General features: G+C 45.9%; 3 protein-coding genes across 3 annotated transcripts; 2 read left to right on the top strand and 1 right to left on the bottom strand.

Moving 5' to 3' along the window:
* The first annotated feature begins 427 nt into the window (after nt 1-427).
* Nucleotides 428-1,968, top strand: zgc:112001 (uncharacterized protein LOC550384 homolog). The gene has a single exon (XM_060041359.1). It carries the CDS (start codon nt 718-720, stop codon nt 1,624-1,626), a length of 909 nt encoding a protein of 302 aa, XP_059897342.1. The 5' UTR covers nt 428-717; the 3' UTR covers nt 1,627-1,968.
* On the bottom strand, nt 1,940-11,860 carry LOC132449627 (4-galactosyl-N-acetylglucosaminide 3-alpha-L-fucosyltransferase 9-like). Its single transcript, XM_060041358.1, is given in 3 exon segments — nt 1,940-4,072; nt 4,075-4,983; nt 11,717-11,860. Coding segments are annotated over 3 exon segments (1,089 nt in total). The 5' UTR covers nt 11,730-11,860; the 3' UTR covers nt 1,940-3,905.
* A 1,779-nt stretch (nt 11,861-13,639) lies between these two features.
* On the top strand, nt 13,640-18,154 carry pcare2 (photoreceptor cilium actin regulator 2). Its single transcript, XM_060041357.1, has 2 exons — nt 13,640-16,622; nt 17,557-18,154. The coding sequence occupies exons 1-2, from the start codon at nt 14,035-14,037 to the stop codon at nt 17,615-17,617; spliced, it is 2,649 nt and encodes an 882-aa protein (XP_059897340.1). The 5' UTR covers nt 13,640-14,034; the 3' UTR covers nt 17,618-18,154.
* The last annotated feature ends 2,517 nt before the right edge of the window (nt 18,155-20,671 follow it).

The raw sequence follows: 20,671 nt of genomic DNA, 5'->3' as shown, positions 1-20,671 counted from the left end.
CAAACAGCAATTTTGCAGTTTCCTTTAAACAAAAATTTGTTTTGTTAACATTTACCTTCTGGAACATTTCTTTAAAACTGTCTTTCCTATTTATTAATAGCTTTTCATTATTTTGGGAAAACCCATAGTCAGATTTATATTTAAGTGTTACAGGGCACTGTTGTGATGTTAACATTGGATAAATGAAAAGACTTTAAAAGTGCCGGTCCTCAAATGTGTAAATTATAAATGAATCAACAGCCGACTTAAGACATTTAAAACATGGAAAACCACACTGTGGGATGTGTAGTGTGGATGAAGGCTGGTTCAAGCAGCCTCACCTGGCCTGGGTCACCCTGCATGGAATGGAATGGAAATTATGATAATCTAACAACTACACTGAGTTCCTTCACTTAATAGTCTTTAGACAGGTTGTGGTCTCCCTATCGCCCCTATCGGTAAAAGGGGAGCATGAGTTTGTAACTGCTGGCGCATGCGCAGTTTCGTGATACTGCAGAGGAACGACCTGTTTACAATGCAGTTCAATGTGTGTATGTGTTAGCAGGAATGTATGCTCGAATGAGTTTATAAAGGGTGTGTCAGCTTTCCATGTCCTCGCCCTGCTTGTGCAATCGTTAAAATAGCAGTTATTCGAGTTATCATGTCGTTATAGCGCACCATTAATATATTTCGGAAAGTTTTAAGGACAACTCCAGAGGCGGGTCGCTGGGCACAGCAATGGCGTTGTCCACCCACATCCCCGGGATGCAGATCAATGACAACAAGCCACGGAAGTACTTCTCGCTACTATTCTACCAGGCCGTGCGGGACCTCAAACCCGTGTGGATGTTGGAGGACATGCGGACCATGGAGACGTTTTACCAGGAGGTCGACGACACCCAAAGAACTTACAACCCGTCCGAGGCACTGCTGTACGCCATAGTGCACGACCACCAGCCGTACGCCCGTTACTTGCTGAGCCACTACACCGACGAGGCGCTCTCTCGGCCCGGGGAGCGGTTCTGCTGCTGCCCCTCGTCAGCCCCACATCTGGCAATGACTGTTCGCTACGACAGGCGGTACATCTTGGGTCTCATCCTGCAGGAAGTGCATCGCACCAAGCCGAGCATCCCTTCCTACACGCGCCAGGGGGGATGTCTGCACGCAGGTGACGGCAAAACGCCACTTCACTTGGCGTGTGAACTCGAGCGCCCCGAGGCTGTCACTATGCTCCTCGGCAACGGTGCGTCCCCGTGCGTGGAGGACCACCAGGGCAGGACCCCGCTAGACGTGCTGCTGGCACGCTTCAGGGAGCCCAGCAATGTGACACCGGCGGAAAGAAGACGAACTCTGGACAACTTGTTGATGTTCATGCCCGCCGGGTGTCACTTCAAAATGAAAGGCGTTCTCGGCAAGGAGCCGGACTTCTGGTCCAAGGCTCTCGGCGAGGCCACCTTTCAGTACCTGGTGGGGAAGACCCCCGCGGCGCTGGTCCTCTCCGCCATGCAGACTGTTCTCAGACAATTGAGCCCCGCGAGGTTTCCGGACAGCCTACTGGAGCTCCCCATCCCGTCCTCGCTGAAGCCGCTCAGTTTAACCCCCTGTTCCGGTCCTTCCCGCGAGAGATCGAGGATGAGATTTGTGTAGTATAGTGTTGTCTGTTGACATTTCAGCAGAGGCAATTTGATGTAGCGTTCATAATGTATGCCTACCATACGGCACTGTAGCCTACTGTAGGCCCACAGTCCCAAAGCCTGCAATCAGCATGATGCTAGCCTATACGACCAGCGTCATGGGTTCATCGTATGATAAATTAAGAGTTCAGCCATTGGCAGGCCTATTTACAGAGATGGTCTCCTTGATTATTATTTTTAAGCCAGACTCTTTTGTGATGTCATTGATCTTAACAATGGTTCCCCCTAGCTTGTGTTGATGATGGATAAAAAAACGATGCAAGTGGTTTCTCTCATAAATCCCTTTAAAAACAAAGTGATCTGAAATGTATTTAACATGAAGCCTTCATGATATCACATTGTAAGATTGACATAGGCCTAATTCCAGTTTGTTAGGTGGTATGCAGCACAAGTCTTCGGCTAGTAATAATGAGAACGAGGCATAGAGAGAGAGATTCAGACAGACAATGTAAGAGAGAGAAAGAGTCCCTGAATAATAACGTAAGGGAAACAATTGAGACACCTACGATACACACTATACCTTAGGCCCACCAACCAACAAGGCAAGACAGAGTGATTAACTAGCACATAACTTATCAAAAAAAGTACAACACATGCTCACATAGGAATGGGTCGGTACCTTGTTTAAAAAAAACAAGCATTCATAGATGTCTGTGCACTAAAGGCACAACAAAAGACGATGCATAATCAGGTATTTCGAAACGCAAGGAAACATGGCCTGCCTCCAATGGGTTTATTTTGCATAAACCAACATGGAAAGTAGAAACGGTTTCAACATTTGAAGAGGAACGTAAATCCCTAAAATAACTTATTGAAAATACAACTTGATTAAGAGATTCACTAGTGCTCACCACAGAAACAGGCATCAACAAAACATGGCAGAGGGATCAACTAGTATATACTGATCACAAAGAGTATAACACAACACAAGGAAACGCCCCAGGGATGGGGCGTTTCCTTGTTTAAAAAAAGGCTGAAAGGCACCTGAGGACAAGCCACGGCTCCGGTTTCAGGGAGCCATTTTACAGGCCCATTAATACCCTTTCCATTAATGTTTGGAATCAGGTTGTACGGTTTACTTTCGGTGCAAAAATAATTTACGTTTTCAATCGAGCCAAGTTTATTTATGTTTAATCGATAGGGACAGAGCAGCCATCAACATCAGTAAAAACCTACAAGATGTTAACATGGCAACGTTTAGCAAAAGTGCTTACATCCAGTCCTAGTACCAACAACAGAAACATTAAAAGTAAAAATATATAGGCCTACAGTACAAAGTATAGACAGGTATGGCATGACAATGAGTGGTCAGTGATGTCCTATGTAAAACCTTTCGATCTCTTCATACTTGCAGATTGATAAAATAATTGTTGATGACTTTGATTTCATGGCAATTTAATTAAGAGATTGTAGATCTATTTTAGGAATAAATGAAAGCCAGGAATAAATATAGGAATATTGACAGGACTCATTTACAAACGAGAGACATGTTCATTAAAAAATAAAACAATCCAAACGAATACAATGTTAATTGGCTTGATATAGATATGTTCTCGTCCTCCTCATTACAGGCCGCTTGGTCAGCTTACGGCGTCAAGCAAGACGCAAGAGTCGCCCAATGGCTTCAGCTACTTTCGTGTAGGTGCTCTTTCGACACTAGGGGGTGACAAATGTCCTATATTAAACACTTCTTGTTTTTTGTTCCAATGCATTTTTTTTCAGTTGTAAAAAAGGGAAATACCATTAATAAGAAAGATAGAGTAAAAGGGTTTAAATAATGAGTGAAGAAGTTAAAAAAATATTTATTTGAATGCATTTTGATATATATTGATATATATTCTTTTTCTCAATAATTAGGCATGATTTGTTTTAGTTGGCTGCCATGCATCACCCAAGTGGGTGCTACCAACTGGTTGTGGATTGGCTACTAAAACCAATAGGACAATTTATCTTTAATATATGGTTAGCGAAGCCAAACAAAACAAATTGATAAAATGCTTCCATACCTTTGGCCCTCATTAATATGTTCTTGATTCCTCCACCGCTTGTTACAGAGTCTAAGTCTTGAAATTATGCATCCTGCAGAACTCGTTTGTCATGTACCAGAAATCCCTCCACCTAGCAGTCCCTGGGCTGATAATAATTTGTATGGTTTCAACAAGCCATCTGCAGTATGCAACAAAATGAGAACCTGTATGATCAGGATAGTCTCACAAGACAAGTTGAACAAGACTAACGAAAATACCACTTGTGCAGATGACGAATGACTCTGTAGTCCCTGTTCCTCACTGAAAAGTCGCACGCGGTGCAGATGGCCTTCAGATACTTATGGTTATCTGTAACAGGGTGGCGGTGTGCGGAAAAATATTGACGCCACAGAAAGTAGCGGCTGTATGCGGAACCCTCTTCAGGAAGTCTGCAAGGGAACTGGCGTTAGGGAAATCATTAACGTGGACAAATGAGTCGCCCGGCACAAAGTCCTCATAGTTTAACCTCGGGGGACCAAGTACCACAGGTACAGTCCCAACTGCCAGCGGTCCGTTCAGTTTCTCTGTGATGTAGTCTATGTAAATTAAATCCTCAAAGGCAAGTTGGAATTTGCAGCTGCTGATGGCGTCAAAACTGGTGTTTTGAAACCAAGACATGAAGAAACCGCCCAAGACCTTGATATCGATGTGCTTGGCGAGTTCTTTGTAATAGCTGTGCCCCGTACTGTTGTCTGCGACCTTGTCACCTTTAATGTAACACACCAAATGCTCCTTCTTGGGCAGTGAAGGCCCCTCGCCCAGGATCTTATTGTAGGTAAGGTCCCAGCGCACCTGAATATCGGCGTCCTTGCGAAAGTTCAGACTGAGGTTAAAAAGATTGTCAGCGCCTTCTATTCTGCGCGTGTTGGCCGGTGGTTGCAGGTTCAGCCATATCCAACGCTGGAAGGCCGGCCTTCGTCGTCTGGGCAGGTTGGACAGATCATCTTTGATGGCATCGTGAAAAAAAATCACTTCCTTTGCTTTGAGGTATAGGGATCGGTCATCAGTGAGACGGCAGCCATCGATGTTGAGGTGTTTCTTGCAGTCGTGCAAGTCAAACTTTAGGTCTTCCGGCCAGAACCATATCAAAATGAGGGGTTTCTTTGCGACTTTTTGGACTGGATTGTAGTGACGATTTGCGTAACTGGGGAGGGGGATGCAGTTACCATTCAGAGTTGACTTTATGAATGTAAAATACAAAGTCAATAATGTCCCCAGTGTAAATATCACGCCGCATAAGAGCCTCAAACATCCGGTCACTGTCGGTTTGGAGGGGTTAGTCTCTGCAAAACAATAAAGGAAAATTAACATGGTGTCATAAATATGTCAAAAGGGGACATCAGGCCTTGTCTCTTCAATTTAAATACAATGAATGCCTGACTGATGAAGATTGATGGATTCGGTTCAACAAAGCAAATTACATGTCATGTAGTCCGAGAGTCCTACACGTAGCCTACTGCAGAGAACATTTTTCTCAGTTTCCATGAAGAGAAGTTCTGGAGTAGTTAAAACCAACCGATCTAGAGAATGCCAGTTACAGACAATTCAAGTCAACTCAAAGCCCGAAGAACCCGGCCATGAACCGACATTTGAGCGCTCTGTGCTTTTGGCCATATATTGAAAATACCTGAGCTATTTAACTATATGGCATCCAATAATCTGTCCAGAAACTCTTATAGCATTGTGTATTTAACGTTGAACTTGCCAATAAAAGTCAGTTAAGTACCAGTTTCTTTTAAGAACTTACATTGGGGGGATGGATGGACGGACGGACGGACAAACTAGTTATATTTTTTGTTGGCTACCTATTTGACCTTCAATGCGTCTACCTGGGACCCCTCTTTTGCTATAGCCACCCTGGCCAATTGGTGGCAGGGAGATTTGATGGCGCATTTGAAAAAGCCCTTTCAGAATATATATTCTTATTTAACGCAATTAAACATTAAAATAAACAGACTAATGCACTGTCAACCCTTCTTGGCCGTAATCATGACCATCTAAATCTTGTTTGACGTAGTTTTAACCACCATCTAGCCTCTGCTATGAAAGTTCAACTGAATACAGTGTGATACTACTTTAAAGGCACAGGTAGGTGAAAGAAAATTTACTATGCCTACTGCATCATAAAATGAAAGTTAGCCTAGGAAACCAGACAAAGCTTATCAACAAGGTATCTTTGTGTTTATTTCATGAGGCCACATGTGTGAAGCCTTGATTAATTCCATAGATCCGATAGATTTCATGCCTGCATCATAAGTTTAGTTCAGGAGCACATGCGCCGTCTTGACCACTGTTTGTCATTGTATGTTTGCATATTTTAAAGGCAATCATGTGCTTATCCTTTCTGCACACCAAAGGGTGGGTGGTGCACTGTTGACTGTTCCTGCCTTTCATAGCTGTTGAAGGAACCCTATATCTACCACTCTGGTCTAGGCCTTCCAGCTCATAGACATCTTATATGCTATAAGATGTCCATGTTCCAGCTGGCCTTGTCGTTTGGCGCCATCAGGAGGAAAACAAAGGAATTACAACTTGCTAGCAGCGAAATTATATAGATTTTTTTTTTTTATTAGATTCATTTTAATTACGATGGATGACAGAGGAGAAGGAGTGGATATTGTGGCCGACTTGTTGAAAAAGTATTTTTCGAGAAGAATTTTCTCAGAAATTGTGAAACAGGGACGACCAACACCGCAGAGTCTGAGCCATGAGGCAGTGGCTGACTAACCGAGAATCAATTCATTTACAGAATAGGCAAGGCTGCATTCTGGTTTCAATCCAATACGCTTGCACTAGGAGACAGAAATATATTGAATCAACAATTATCATCATATTATTATACATGCATGACTATATGTGGCCAAATGTGGTGAGGACATGAAATCTATAATTACAGATGATGATCATCTATATTATTGCATTGCATTTTAATGACCTCCCCATCAACAGGTCATGTTGATGGAAAATAATTGAAACTTTCCCTTTTATCTGCTGAGACAAAAATAACCGAAGTTCTTACTCGTGACGGTTATATTCTGCTCTCTTCCATATCCCCCAGGATAATTATCACCTCTTAAATGTCTTTGGAACTGGCCTGCTTCTTCTACCTTGGTGCTGTTCGGTCTTTAATATAAATCAAGATGAAACCAGAGAGAAGGGGGGTACACACATACACACACGGAACCCAAGTGATTAAGGGTGGTGTACCCTTAATCAACATGTGCGGTCACCGCACATGTAGCTCGACTCGACACGACTCGACACACACGACTCGACACGGTAGCAGCACGGTTCCTTTTCCACCGCAAATAGTACCTCCTGGACGTGGGCGGGGTCGGCTGCGCGAAAGGGCCGTGAAGTATTTTTGTACGCGACGCAAACAACACCTACGCAACCCACACATGAGCTGTGTTCGAAATCGTTCCCTATACACTCGTTCCCTATTCCCTATATAGTGTACATGATTTAGTGCACTATATAGGGAATAGGGAACGAGAATTCGGACACTACGCTGAACATTTCTAAACGTCATTTGCGTCAGTAAATGCGCCGGGTATTTGTGTGACGCAGACAGATGCGCCCACATCATGTAAACATACCAGGCACTCACGAGGAAAGTTGGAAGTTGTATTGATGTTGAATGTTAAGGTGCGGCCACACCGGAAGCGTATCTCGCGTACTTCGCGTATGAAATCGCCATTTTTTCCATAGGGAACCATTGGTTTACGCGCGTATTACGCGTTTCATGCGTATTACGCGTATAAGCAACATTTTACGCGCGTATTGCGCGTATGAGGCGCGTATATTTACGCGCTATACACGCGTATATCGCGTGCATCTCAAGAGTTCAAAAAATTTAACTTTTTACGCTCATACGCATGACGATTAGCCGATTAGCCCAATCAGCGTTGAGCTTGACCCAACGTCACTGGCAGAGAGTAGTGAGCTTGGACAGAAGCATACGGCCGACATCTTTCTTTATTCTGTGTGGAAATAGTAACATAGTTACGCCATTAAATGCTTTTATGGAAACATTTCTAGCGAGAAATGTGCATTTTACTTTCATAATGTTCGCTCGGTGAATGTGAAGGATGTTTGGTTTGATAGTTATGACGAAGAGGGAACGCTCCGTTCACTTGCATGGACAGAGTCTAAGCAACCTCAATGTCTTGGCGGACTATTTCTCTGCTGATCAACACAGACACTACACGAACAGAAATGGAGGTGGATCAAAATATCATCGTCGCCGTGTGCGGCCGTCCTGTCCTGTACGACACCACGATGGTGTCGTACAGGGACAGGAACAAAACAGAGAGGGCGTGGGTCGACGTGGCAGAGGATATTGGCGTTCCTGGTAAGATTAGTGAATAATGTGTGTGTGTATTTTGCTTGGCTTGGCGTATAGCGCGTATTGCGCGTATGCGACCATTTTTGACACAAAATGGTCAAGCAACATTTTACGCGCGTATCTCGCGTAAAAAGTACGCGAGATACGCGTCCGGTGTGGCCGCACCTTTACATTTCCTTGTTCAAGTATTTTTTTTATTAATTTTGAATGTTAAATATTCTATGTTAAATCCCAAATAAATTGTTGACATTTCTAAACGAAAGCCGGAGACTCCATCATTAAATGTATTTGTTTTCGCGGTTATTCAGCTTCTTCTTCTCCTCCGGAAAAACACGACCGCATTGCATTGTGGTATACGGGAGTAACATGTAGGGAACATCGTATGTACCCTATTTTAAGTCCACTATATAGTGCCCTATATAGTGGACCACTGAGAATTCGAACACCCTACAAAATGGCGTGCACCCTATTTAGTGCACTACATCCATGATAGGGAACGATTTCGAACACAGCTATGGACAGAACCCACATAACAACAATGGAGGACATCGATGCGATGGTATTCGTGTTCGTATTATTAGCTGGCATGTTGAAGAAGTTGAAGAAGTGGAATATGTTGGCTGCGGCGCTGCTATGGCTGTTACCAGCATGGTTGCCATGTCGCTCTCGTGACTTCGTCACACTCTCTGGCCAATCAGTGGCCGGCCGTCTGCCGACGTCACCTTTTAGCATCGGCTCAGCTCGCTTGGAACCTAGAGCGAGGCGGTACTAGAAAAAGCAGCCACTTCAGGTACCAGATACCATGTTTTCGCGGTGGAAACGCAAAAAATGCGAGCTGAGTCGAGTCGAGTCGAGTCGTGTCGAGCTGGTACCATGCAGTGGAAAAGCGGCATTAGCTGCTCTGACCCAGCCGGGCAAAGGATTTGTGCGGCACTTTCAATCCAGCAACTACGAGGTATAGTTGGCTGACATCGTCGAGTGTGGTCATTCTAATCTGTATTGCTGGGAATGCTTGCTATTTGCAACGGATCGATGTGGTGTTTGGAGCCACGGTGGGTTTCCAACCTGAGTTGTCTTACAAAGGCTGCATTTAGACACCAAAGTACTTGTTGGCATCAGAATCAGAAAGGATTTAATTGCCAAGAAGGGTTTTACACCAACCAGGAATTTGGCTTGGTGATTAAGGTGCATACATTAAGACAATAACAATGAACAATGAAGAAGAGATATATAACACCATATAAACAAGCAGGAACATAAGCGATCAATTAAAAAAGGATAAAATAGAATAAATAAATTAAATTAAAAACTAAAGTAAAAGATACAAGAATTTAAGAATTTAAGATACAAGAATATAAGAATTTACAAATTGGTGATGGGTATGAGTGCCAGAGTCAGTGTCAGTCAGTGGGGGTGGTGGTCCTGGGACTTGTTAAGGAACCCAACTGAAGAGGGGAAGTGGCGGGAGGTATTGGTCCTGATGGACCGCAGCCTCCTGCCAGAGGGGAGAGTTCCAAATAAACTGTGACCAGGATGGGAGGGGTCGGCCATAATCTTGCCTGCCCGCCTCAGAGCCCTGGAGCTGTGCAGGTCCTGGAGGGATGGAAGGTTGCAGCCAATCACCTTCTCCGCAGAGCGTATGATACGCTGCAGTCTGCTCTTGTCCTTAGCCGTAGCAGCAGAGTACCAGACAGTGATGGATGAGGTGAGGATGGACTCAATGATTGCAGTGTAGAAGTGCACCATCATAGTCTTTGGCAGGTTGAATTTCTTCAGCTGGCGCAGGAAGAACATCCTCTGCTGGCCTTTTTTGGTGAGGGACCTGATGTTGAGCTCCCATTTTAGGTCCTGGGTGATGATGGTGCCCATGAAGCGGCAGGACTCCACAGAGTCGACTGGGGAGCCACACAGGATGATGGGGGTGGATGGGGCTGGGTTCTTCCTGTAATCAACAATAATCTCCACTGTTTTTTCATCTTGTTGTTGTTGAAGACGTTCGGAGACACCCGAGTGGATCTTCAACTCAATGAGCAAGTAAGAAGGGAATCAGAGCTCCACAACGAAATCGCACTTTGGTTGATTTGTAAAGCCTATATTAATATTATTTTGGTTTAAAAAAACAATCTAGGAAAGAAGCACGTACTTTACAGCCTTTTTACTAAATGACGGAAGATTTTTTGCTGCATTCACGGACAGTCGGAAATTGTAGAATCAGACGAATATTACGTTATTTTCAGCTTCTGACTCGGGTAGGCTACGTGCGTTTTGTTGCGGTTCATCTCATCTCATTTTCGTCCGCTTATCCGGGGTCGGGTCGCGGGGGGAGCAGCTCAAGCAGGGGGCCCCAGACTTCCCTTTCCCGGGCCACATTGACCAACTCTGACGGGGGGATCCCGAGGCGTTCCCAGGCCAGTGTTGAGATATAATCTCTCCACCTAGTCCTGGGTCTTCCCCGAGGTCTCCTCCCCACTGGACGTGCCTGAAACACCTCCCAAGGAAGGCGCCCAGTGGGCATCCTTACCAGATGCCCGAACCACCTCAGCTGACTCCTTTCTCAGTAAAGGAGCAGCGGCTCTAATCCGAGTTCCTCACGGATGGCTGAGCAGTTCTCACCCTATCCCTAAGGGAGACGCCAGCCACCCTTCTGAGAAAACTCATCTCGGCCGCTTGTACCCGCGATCTCGTCCTTTCGGTCATCACCCAGCCCTCATGACCATAGGTGAGGATAGGAACGAAGATCGACCGGTAGATCGAGAGCTTTGCCTTGCGGCTCAGCTCTCTTTTCGTTACAACGGTGCGGTAAAGCGAACGCAATACCGCCCCCGCTGCTCCGATTCTCCGGCCAATCTCACGCTCCATATTAGGCCTACCCTCACTCGCGAACAAGACCCCGAGGTACTTGAACTCCTTCACTTGGGCTAAGGACTAATTTCCTACCTGGAGTAAGCAATCCATCGGTTTCCTGCCAACTTTGCTAAGAGTCATGGCCTCAGATTTAGCGGTGCTGAGATCCTCATCCCAGCCGCTTCACACTCGGCCAACCGATCCAGTGAGTGCTTGTTGCGGTTGTTTTATTATTATTCTTAAAGCCCGTTCAGTTGTCAGGGTTATATTGGGTGGTTACATCATCATGGCAATAACCCTGACGTCATCATTAAGCCATTTGAAAAGCGGTTTAATTCAGGATGATTGCATTGAAGGCCTCATGGTAAAAGTCTGGGCCCGCCATCGCCCATGGTGCGGATCTTGGGTGGTCTGAGGGCCTCAGACCACCCAAAATCCACACCATGGGCGATCGGGCTTTCTCCGCTGCTGCTGGCCCAAGACGATGGAACGCCCTCCCTGACCACCTGAAGGCCCCACAGACTACAGCTGTTTTAAAAAGAAAAACGTAAGACGTAAGATTTTTTCTCTCCCTTAAACTCTGTAGCACTTTGATATTTCTGAATGTAAAGTGCTCTACAAATTAAATATATTATTATTATTATTACTCTCAGAATTCCTCCGAGAAATGCCGACTTCCGACTCAGAAGGCTGGCGTCCGAGGATTCAGGAACACACCATAATAGTTTGTTTGGGAAGTGGATGGAAACGCAAGCAAGTCTATGCATCAAGACATTTATCAGGCCATGAAACAATTGACAAGCACCACAAAGCCAATCACTCACCCTTTAACGCCATCAGATGGATAAGTACAGCCGTGTATCCACCACCCTATGACCCTCGACGCATGCTCTGTATCCCAGGGCTGCGAGTGGGAGCAGGCTTTCAGGAACAAATGTCACACTAGTAGTGGGGGTGGTCTGTGTCGCCCATGGACATAGGTGTCGCCCAGGGCGAGGCTCTGTCACGTTAAAATTGTACCGGGGGCGAAAATTGTACCGGCCTACGTCATCGTTTGTTTACATCCTGACAACCTGACAACCTGCCCGGCAACAGACGACGCGATGCAGAAAACATGTTTCCAAACGACGAAATAACATAATACAGATAGCGGATCGCTATCTGTATTATGATAGATAGCGATAACACTTGTTTTTACTTTATATTTGTATTGTATTTAATTGATTAATCGAAACAATAAAAAAAATTGCCCGCAAAACGGGCGATCGCGTCAAATGACGCGTCAAATCACGTAGGAAGGTTCTTGAACATTCTAGACTATGAAACCTGCTTAAAACACTCAGTTTACTAGCTAAATTCGATTAAACAATTCAATACAATACAAATATAAAGTAAAAACAAGTGTTATCTAGCGATCCGTTATCTGTATTATGTTTCAAGAACCCTCCTACGTCATTTGACGAGATCGCCTGTTTCGCGGGCAAAACATTTGTCATTTGACGCGATCGCCCGTTTCGCGGGCAAATTCTTTTATTGTTTCGATTAAACAATTAAATACAATACAAATATAAAGTAAAAACAAGTGTTATTGCTATCTATCATAATACAGATAGCGATCCGCTATCTGTATTATGTTATTTCGTCGTTTGGAAACATGTTTTCTGCATCGCGTCGTCTGTTGCCGGGCAGGTTGTCAGGATGTAAACAAACGATGACGTAGGCCGGTACAATTTTCGCCCCGTGCCTGTGATATCCGAGTACAGAGGCATGTTGGCGATAGGAAAGACTTACAGCCGAGGACCCAAAAACGAAAAAAACGCACAATCATTATTAGAACCATGGACAGTGACTTAGCATCCCTACATCACACAACACATTAAAATCCGAGCAAAGAGGGAAAAGGACGGACACAATAATTATAACTGTAGCGCCCCCATGCCATGGCTATGGACATAATCTTCTAATTAACCCAAAAGTTAACTGGGACGCTCCCAAGTTCATGACCACACCCTATATGTGGTAATCTACACGATTTTATGTTTAGTTGTATTGTAGTGTCTCGTAGAGTATTTTAGAACTAAACCCCTAATGAACAGGAATCACTGGCATGGTAATTACAATAAAAACACATAATTTACGGCTGGTCGATGACATTGATTCATGACATAATTATGGGTCTGCTGTAGAATTATGAAGTGTCATCCTGTCCCGCGTCTGCTGATCGTAAACAGAACCGGTCCGGTCGCCCAGAGGACAGCAGATGGCAGGAGGTTGGGTAAATTCACTGTAAAAAAGACTCGAAAGCACAATATAGAATCCGACCAAAGGAAGTCTGATATAGCTTTTGAAAAATAAGAAGATGAAATTTGTTGTTTTAATATATCAGTGGAACCGACCCCCCCCCCCCCCCCCCCTACCGATTTATTATTTTAACACATTGACTAAGCTTTTGCTCCCCTTTTGTTTTGTGATAACATTTCAGTGACTCAATAGTAGTAGCCATAAAACAATTGACATGGTTTCGCCTGACTTTGTTGGATAAATTCAGATCCCAGTAAGTTACTCATGAATGAAGAAAAGAAGTGTGGATTGCTTCTGTCATAAGGGAACTTGTTGCCTGGAAACCATTGTAATGGAGTCAAGCTAAAAGAGGCACCTGGTAAACAAGCTTTAAATACAGTAATGAGCTTAAAGAGTGTGTGTGTGTGTGTGTGTGTGTGTGTGTGTGTGTGTGTGTGTGTGTGTGTGTGTGTGTGTGTGTGTGTGTGTGTGTGTGTGTGTGAATGCACGGGTAGCTGATGGACTTAGCGTGAGCATCTGTGTGTGTCTTCTATCCGTCTTATCCTGTGAGCTCCCGGCCGAGGGTTCTGCATCGACAAAGCCAGAACATCGGGCAGCCTCTAGAAACCAGCCCGGCTCGCAGGAGCCAACGACAATATACAAAAGGGGTTAAATACCCATCTTTCGGGGTCCTCCCAAGTCACACTCGGCAGGAGACCGGCCGGTGAGTGAACATTGTTTGTGAAATATTGTTGTTGGTCTGTGGAGCTCGGCTGACCTAGCTAGCTAAGCTAGCACGTTGGGGTGATCGGGAGTATAAGCTTTTTCAAGTTTTCCTGTTCGGAGTCGTTAGGAAGTGAGAATGGGCAGTTCTCCCTCCAAGGGAAAGCTACTCCCGGGACCAGAGGCTAAACCGGCTATTCAGGCTGTAGAGGATGTGGAACAAGCAGAGAAGAAGACATGCTTAAAGACGGACACACATGATGAAGAGGTTGAACTACCCCACACACAAGATGTGCTACTCTTGACGCCAGAGGATTCCAAAGAAGAAGATCCACCGCCCTCAGCCGACCCTGATGTTGCGGCCGTCGGGACCACGGAGAGCGTTGCAGAGATGGACTCGCCGCCATCGGGAGAAATCGTGTGTCAGGAGATTGTAACCGATTCCACGCCGGTGAAGACGGAGAAGAAAAAAAAGCCTAAAGGCGCCGAGAAGAGACCACAGACAGAGAAACAGAAGGCGGCGTCCTGTGGTACGAAGGTGGACCTGCCTCCGCACATGGTGCGAGCCCACCAGGCGGCCTACGCCTACCTCAACCCCAACATCGCCAAGTACAACACCCTGCTGGGCCTGCTGGACCAGGCCGCCCAGACACACCTCTCCCTGCAGCCCATGATGGGCATCCTGGTGCATCGCTTCGAGGAGATCAACCAGGCTCTGGAGGAGATGGCCGAGGAGGGTGAGCTGATGATGAGGGAACACGGTGACTATATGGCCTGGCCCGCGACCGGTAAGACCGCCGGCCCATACGTCACGCCCGCCGTCGCGACCAACGTCCCTGACCCCCCTCCGGACCTCCTGCAGCAGCTGCTCCAGCACTCCACGGAGCAGATGAAGCTGGAGGGAAGCTCCTTCCAGGCCATGGGGAACGCCACCCTGGAGGAGAAGGTGGATTACTTCGCCTCCCTCTCCAGGCTGCTTTCAGACAAGCTGCGCACCAAGCGGGCAGCGGAGGGACGGCTGGTGCAGGTGTTGCTGCACGTGGAGCAGGCGACCATGAAGGGCTTCCACGGTGACGACATCACCACGACCAGCGAGGACAGCGGCATCGGCGGCGAGAACGAGTCCATGGCAGGGTCGGAGAGGCACCGCTGCCGTCACCGTGGCGGCAGCACCGGCTCGGGGAGCTGCGGGTCTGTGGGAAATGTCCGGGCCTTGCTCGACAGTCCGCCCAATCCATTCCAAAACCACTGGGGCCTTGAAGATGAAGAGATGGAAGAAGAAGATGAGGAGGAGGAGGAAAATGAAGAGGAGGAGTATGACAGGCCAGTGAGGAAGAGGTCCAACTCTTCGCCCCCGGATCCCAGCCGACCGCTTGCCAACGTGGCCTCTGAACACCCTCAGAACAGGCGACCCCTGACCGCGTTGAGCTCCACCCAACCAAAACGCTGTGCATCCGCCGGCGGTTCTGAGCCAATCAAGGAGCTGCAACAGAGCCAAAGAGACTTGGACCTGCGGATGAGGAACAGGAGAAGGGGCAGGGGAGACGGTGGATCTACTGAGCCTTACTGTAACTTGTCCAGGCGACAGCGACAGCGCTCTCTAAGTGGCTCCGGTGCCGATAGGGGTGCCTTCCAGCTCCCTGACGGACTACCAGTGGCAGGGTACGCCCCCCGTCCCCCAGGACGCAACTCTGTGAGGCGGCTGATCAACACGTTCAGCCAAGGGGTGGACGGGCGGCCGGGTCAGCAACTGGCCAACATCCCGCCTCACATCAAGAGGCCCAGGAGGAGCGGTGCCCTCCTTCTGCCAGACATAGGAACTGCAGACAAGATCAGCAATGGCAACAACAACAACAACAGCTGGCCAGACAGCAAGGACGACCTGGACGTGGACAGCCTACCGCCCCCCCCACCAGAGGTTCTGATGGATGACTCCTTCCAGAGCACCGGTCAGAACCCCGGAAGACCCGTCACGTTCCCAAGGACCAGGCTGTCCCAGCGGCTGAGGGCTTCCGGGCAGAACGTCAACGTGCTTCCAAACCGCGCCACCGTGAGTCAGAATTCCGCCAAATCCACTAAGGCCACCAAACCGGACCCAGAGCAAGACCTGGACGACGACGACGTGGATCCAGAGAGAGCGACGTCCTCCACTCTGTACCAGCAGGCCCAGAAGATAATCCATCTGCGCAATGTGGCCGGTTCCCCCACCAGGAGGCGCCAGCACCTCCGTCAGCTGGACGCAGTGCCTCCGCATCACCACTGCACAGCAGCCCCCCTGCATGAGACCGGGTTCACTCAGTGCACCCCGCCCGTGACAGCACCGCCAGTCTCCAGGGTACGCCTACCGCCATCATGTCCCTCTGTGCACCGCCGGTACCCCAGCTCCCCCCAGACGGCGGGGTTGTCCCGACCGAGCTCGCCCAGAATGGCGGCCTCGTCAAGGCCGAGCTCCCCCAGGACGGTGGTGGTGTCAGCCGCGGACAACAACGACAGCGAGGAGATCGTTCCAATGGTGGCCTTCAGCACCGCCCGCTCCATCTTCTGTCAGAAGGAGAACCAGAGTGGACATGATTGGACCCCCTCCTCCGGCTCCACCCTGCCCAGACTCTGGGGAGACCCAGCCAGGGGCCGGCAGGCCGCACGGGTGGAGGCTGGAACAGGCTCCAGACGCACCCAATCAGAGCAGAGATCCAGTGTCAATAGCCAATTAGGGATGGACGCTAGAAGGTATGTTGAAGTGAACAAATCGAAACAAAGGGGAATCACTCCCTCATTAGCACTATAATCATACCAGATGCCAGCCATACTAAAGTGGATCAGGATGATTGGAGCTAAGAGAATGGTTCATGATAAGATAAGATACACAGACTTACAGGACAGTAAAAGATTTAAATCAATATTATATTTTATTCTTATATCTTAATAATGTTATTATTCTAGAACTTCCTAAAATATTCACGTACTTCGAATATATGTAACTACAACAGTTTGATGGTGTATTCTAAATGGTTTAACTGCCAAAATAGAAGCATGCGTGCATGGCTTGCCCTGCCTTTAGTATGTTTATATTTCCAGGACCATAGGTCAAGATGGAAAGAGAGAGAGAAATCAATACCTGAACAATAATCTGACAAATCCCTGAGATAATTTTGTAACCAGTTCCTTTTTAAATGTGGATACGAGATCGGCACACTACAGGCCGGGCCACCACCACCACCTCCAGCCCCACCACCTCCACCTCCACAACCACAACAAACTCCACCACCTTCACAAAACAACAAATGTCTATTGTTTGCTAACATTCCAGAATATAACAACAAATTCTTTCAATTGTCTTCTTTATTCCACGTAGGCTATTTAGTTCCTAATTACACAAGGCCTTTATCTGATCACATGTGTTCACATAGGTCTTCCAACAAACGTACTAGTAACAGTGAGTAACTAAGTAAACAGAAGATCAACAGCTGTTGGCTATAGTCCTGCCAGTCATTTCTTTGAAGTGTTCATTAAGGCTATCGGAGACAGAATGCGCAGTAGAGTTTCGCTTCATGCCAAGGAGGGATATCAAATTGTAATCCAAGACAGATTAGCCCTGTTCCCCCACTCACCCTGTAATCCTCTTTCACTAAACCCACTTCCTGTTACCTTGTCTCTCCCGTAGGACCAGCAGTCCTCCAGGGAGTGGAGGAGGGTGCCCTTTGGATTTTGGTGCCTTTTCCTGAGTATCCTAGAGAGCATACACCTGTATGCACACCCATACGTGTCTACGTGTGTCTACGAGTCCTTGTGTATGCCTGCGTGCATGTCTGTATGTGTTTGCGAGTGCGTGTGTTTGTGCTTGCATGTGTGTATGTGTGAGGGAGCGTTCAAAGAGATTATAGATTAACAGTTCTTTGAAGTTAAAGTCCTTTCTCTTCCACTTAAGCCTCCTTCTTGACACATGTCAGAGAAACACAGAAACCAACGTTTGAATGGGTTAGGGTTAGTGATTATTCACCATGTACACACTGAAGAGACTGGAGAAATTAATCAAATAACGTCCATTTTATTTGTTATTCAACATGATATATACAATTTTGTAACCGTAACTCTGGTTCACTTTGTTTATTTGTGTGGTTTTGGGATCATGTTGAAGCCCATCTCAGTTTTTTATCATCCCCTCCGGTTTGGACACATTAGCTTGGATTGTTTTGGTTTGTTTGTTCGATCGTTTTACTCTCTCACACAATTAATTAAAAACGAAGGAAATAAAATGTCAATCCTACTTAAAATGTCTATGATAACTTCTGAGATTGTTAGTCCATTTTCAGGAAGTTGAAAGGCGAGAGACATTCAGCCTTACCAAGTATTCTAACGGAACAGGTTCCATAGCAAAATATCTCATTACAACAACATATCCCAGGGAATTTAATCAAAATTGATCTAATCTGAAAAATTTTGGAAAGTACCAAGCATTTCACAAAGCCTATGTAGGCCTTTAGTGCTAAAAATACACAAATTGTAAACCACTTTAGAGAACTTATCAGGTCAACTCCCGCCACCTGCATCGATGCTCCCATAATTGCCAGTTATAAAAAACCCTCTTCTCAAGGCAAAACACTTAAAAAAAATGCATGGTGATGCGAATAATAAGCTCACAATGACAACATACATGATGGTTCAACAACGTAAACAAAGTCAACATTTTGAGATTCAAATCACACGAGTGCCCCAACCAAGAATGCATCAAAATGTAGTGATTAAAACGTTAGGCAGTTATCCATAAACAGTTAACATAATAATGATTCTGAGTCGACCACTAGTGGCTAGATTCTGGTTCTTTAGCTCCCTCTGTTGGCCTTTTCAGGGACTTTTGTCTCTGGATAGCCATTTAATAAATTAGGGGAAACTAGGATGAATACATATACCGAGGTGGTTCCATAGAATTCTCAAAAAAAAAGAAGAGGTTTTCTATATGCATTGCATTTATGTATGCTGAGAAAATATGTAGGCCAAACATATCTAAACGTGTGCGCTTGCATGAACTGCAACCCATCGTAGCACGTCGTTCGTATTCGTGCCTACATATTTCGTATTCGTGCCTACATATTTCTCCTCTAGATGGCGACAAAGGAAAAACAAAAGGTTGCAAGTTTCAGGTGGATGAAGGTGTAGGGGTGAGAGGAGAACTCCTCGCGGCCAAGGTTATTCGCACACCTTTTATGTGGGTGCATTACAGCTACTTGCTACTTGCTCTAAATCCTTTTGACCACCATCTTGTTGAGTTTCCTTAAGTAAAGTTTTGATCGAGCATGGCAGCTTGTTAAAATACCTAGCAAGGTGTAACACATTGTAACGACTATTAGACATGGTATTTAATTAAGGTTAGCAGACTATTCTAATGAAAACAGGAAAATGTATAGTTTGACGGTATTCATATCCACAGAATGCCTTTGGACCCTATGCCTACCCTGAATTATATCAGTGTATACCCCGACTGCAGAATATCATGGGTTCTCCCTAAATGTGCATTGTATTTTGCAAATATTGTGATTGTTTGAGATCTTAGACCAGAGTACACGCCATGAACATCCAAGATATTACCCCTGCGGATCTATTTCTCATCCTACTCACATCTGTAAAGCGGATCTATTTCTCATCCTACTCACATCAGGACATTCTGGTCCAAGGTGTCCTGTAATTTGTGCGCACACTGAGCCTCCACAAATGCAGTCTTCGCACACCGCTACCGGCAATGATTCTCTCTAATCTTCATACACTGGATGTACTCAACTACTTTTTTGGGTTGATACAGAATTTTTCTTCATCTTCTGTTTTGTGCTTCACTGAGATGTCGCATCATACTCTTTAGGTTGGCTCGTGACAAAAAACTTTCCGGCAAGACTTAAGGTGGAGGTATTGGTTTGTACACGGTGGCTGGTGCAACGACATGACCATGATCCTACAGCTGTATTCCCCTCTATTCTCCCCTGTAGTTTGTATTATTCGTACTGGCTGATGATTACATTCCAAGTCAGGTTAAAGTCAAGTCTTTGTCTCCCAGGTCGAGGCTCAAGTCTTTTAATCAAATTCCAAGTCAAGTCTCAAGAGTTATAGTGGACACCGATAATTGAAAGTGGATGCTGATACATTTGCATAAAAAATTAAGCACATTTGGTTGAATAACTAGATGATGCATTGGGAAGGATGGGGATCTAGACCAGGTTCTATGCAGACCTGGTTCCACATTTCTCAAATCAACCTTCACATCATGGTCCAGCTCATCCCTGCTTACAGGCAAAATAAATCTCTGCAAACCTGTGGTGAGGAAAAAAAAGCAGTGGAACAGTGAGGCTGTGTCCCATCATTTGCACATTTCTGCTCAACCTGAACTGCTGTTCAATTAGTTTTTTTATGGTAAATGTTTCAGTTTCTTTAACTACAGTACTTGCACGCAACTTTAATTATTCTTTGTGTTTTGTGTTTATGATTCTTTACTATATTTATTACTATAGTTGAGCACCAAATACGATTACAAATTCTTTGTATGTGTTAAACTTAGTTAACTTTCACAATAAAGTACATTGTGCTATTTATTCTGAATGATGCATGAGGCCCTTTGTTCAGGGCTGCATCATCCTCTATGTTGGAGATGAATCAGCGGCCAGATGAAAAGGAAACGGTGGGACACGCCTGTCATTTTGAACCCAGTCCAACACATCAAACTCTCCTCTCTCCAGCACTCCCTCACGTTTCCACTGTTCTCTTCCTGCAACAAATTAACTCAACCTCTCGTT

This window comes from Gadus macrocephalus, chromosome 21 (assembly GCF_031168955.1).
Source record: "Gadus macrocephalus chromosome 21, ASM3116895v1".
Lineage (NCBI taxonomy): Eukaryota > Metazoa > Chordata > Actinopteri > Gadiformes > Gadidae > Gadus > Gadus macrocephalus.
Note: the sequence above shows the minus strand (reverse complement) of the source record. Positions and strands in the feature narration are given on the sequence as shown.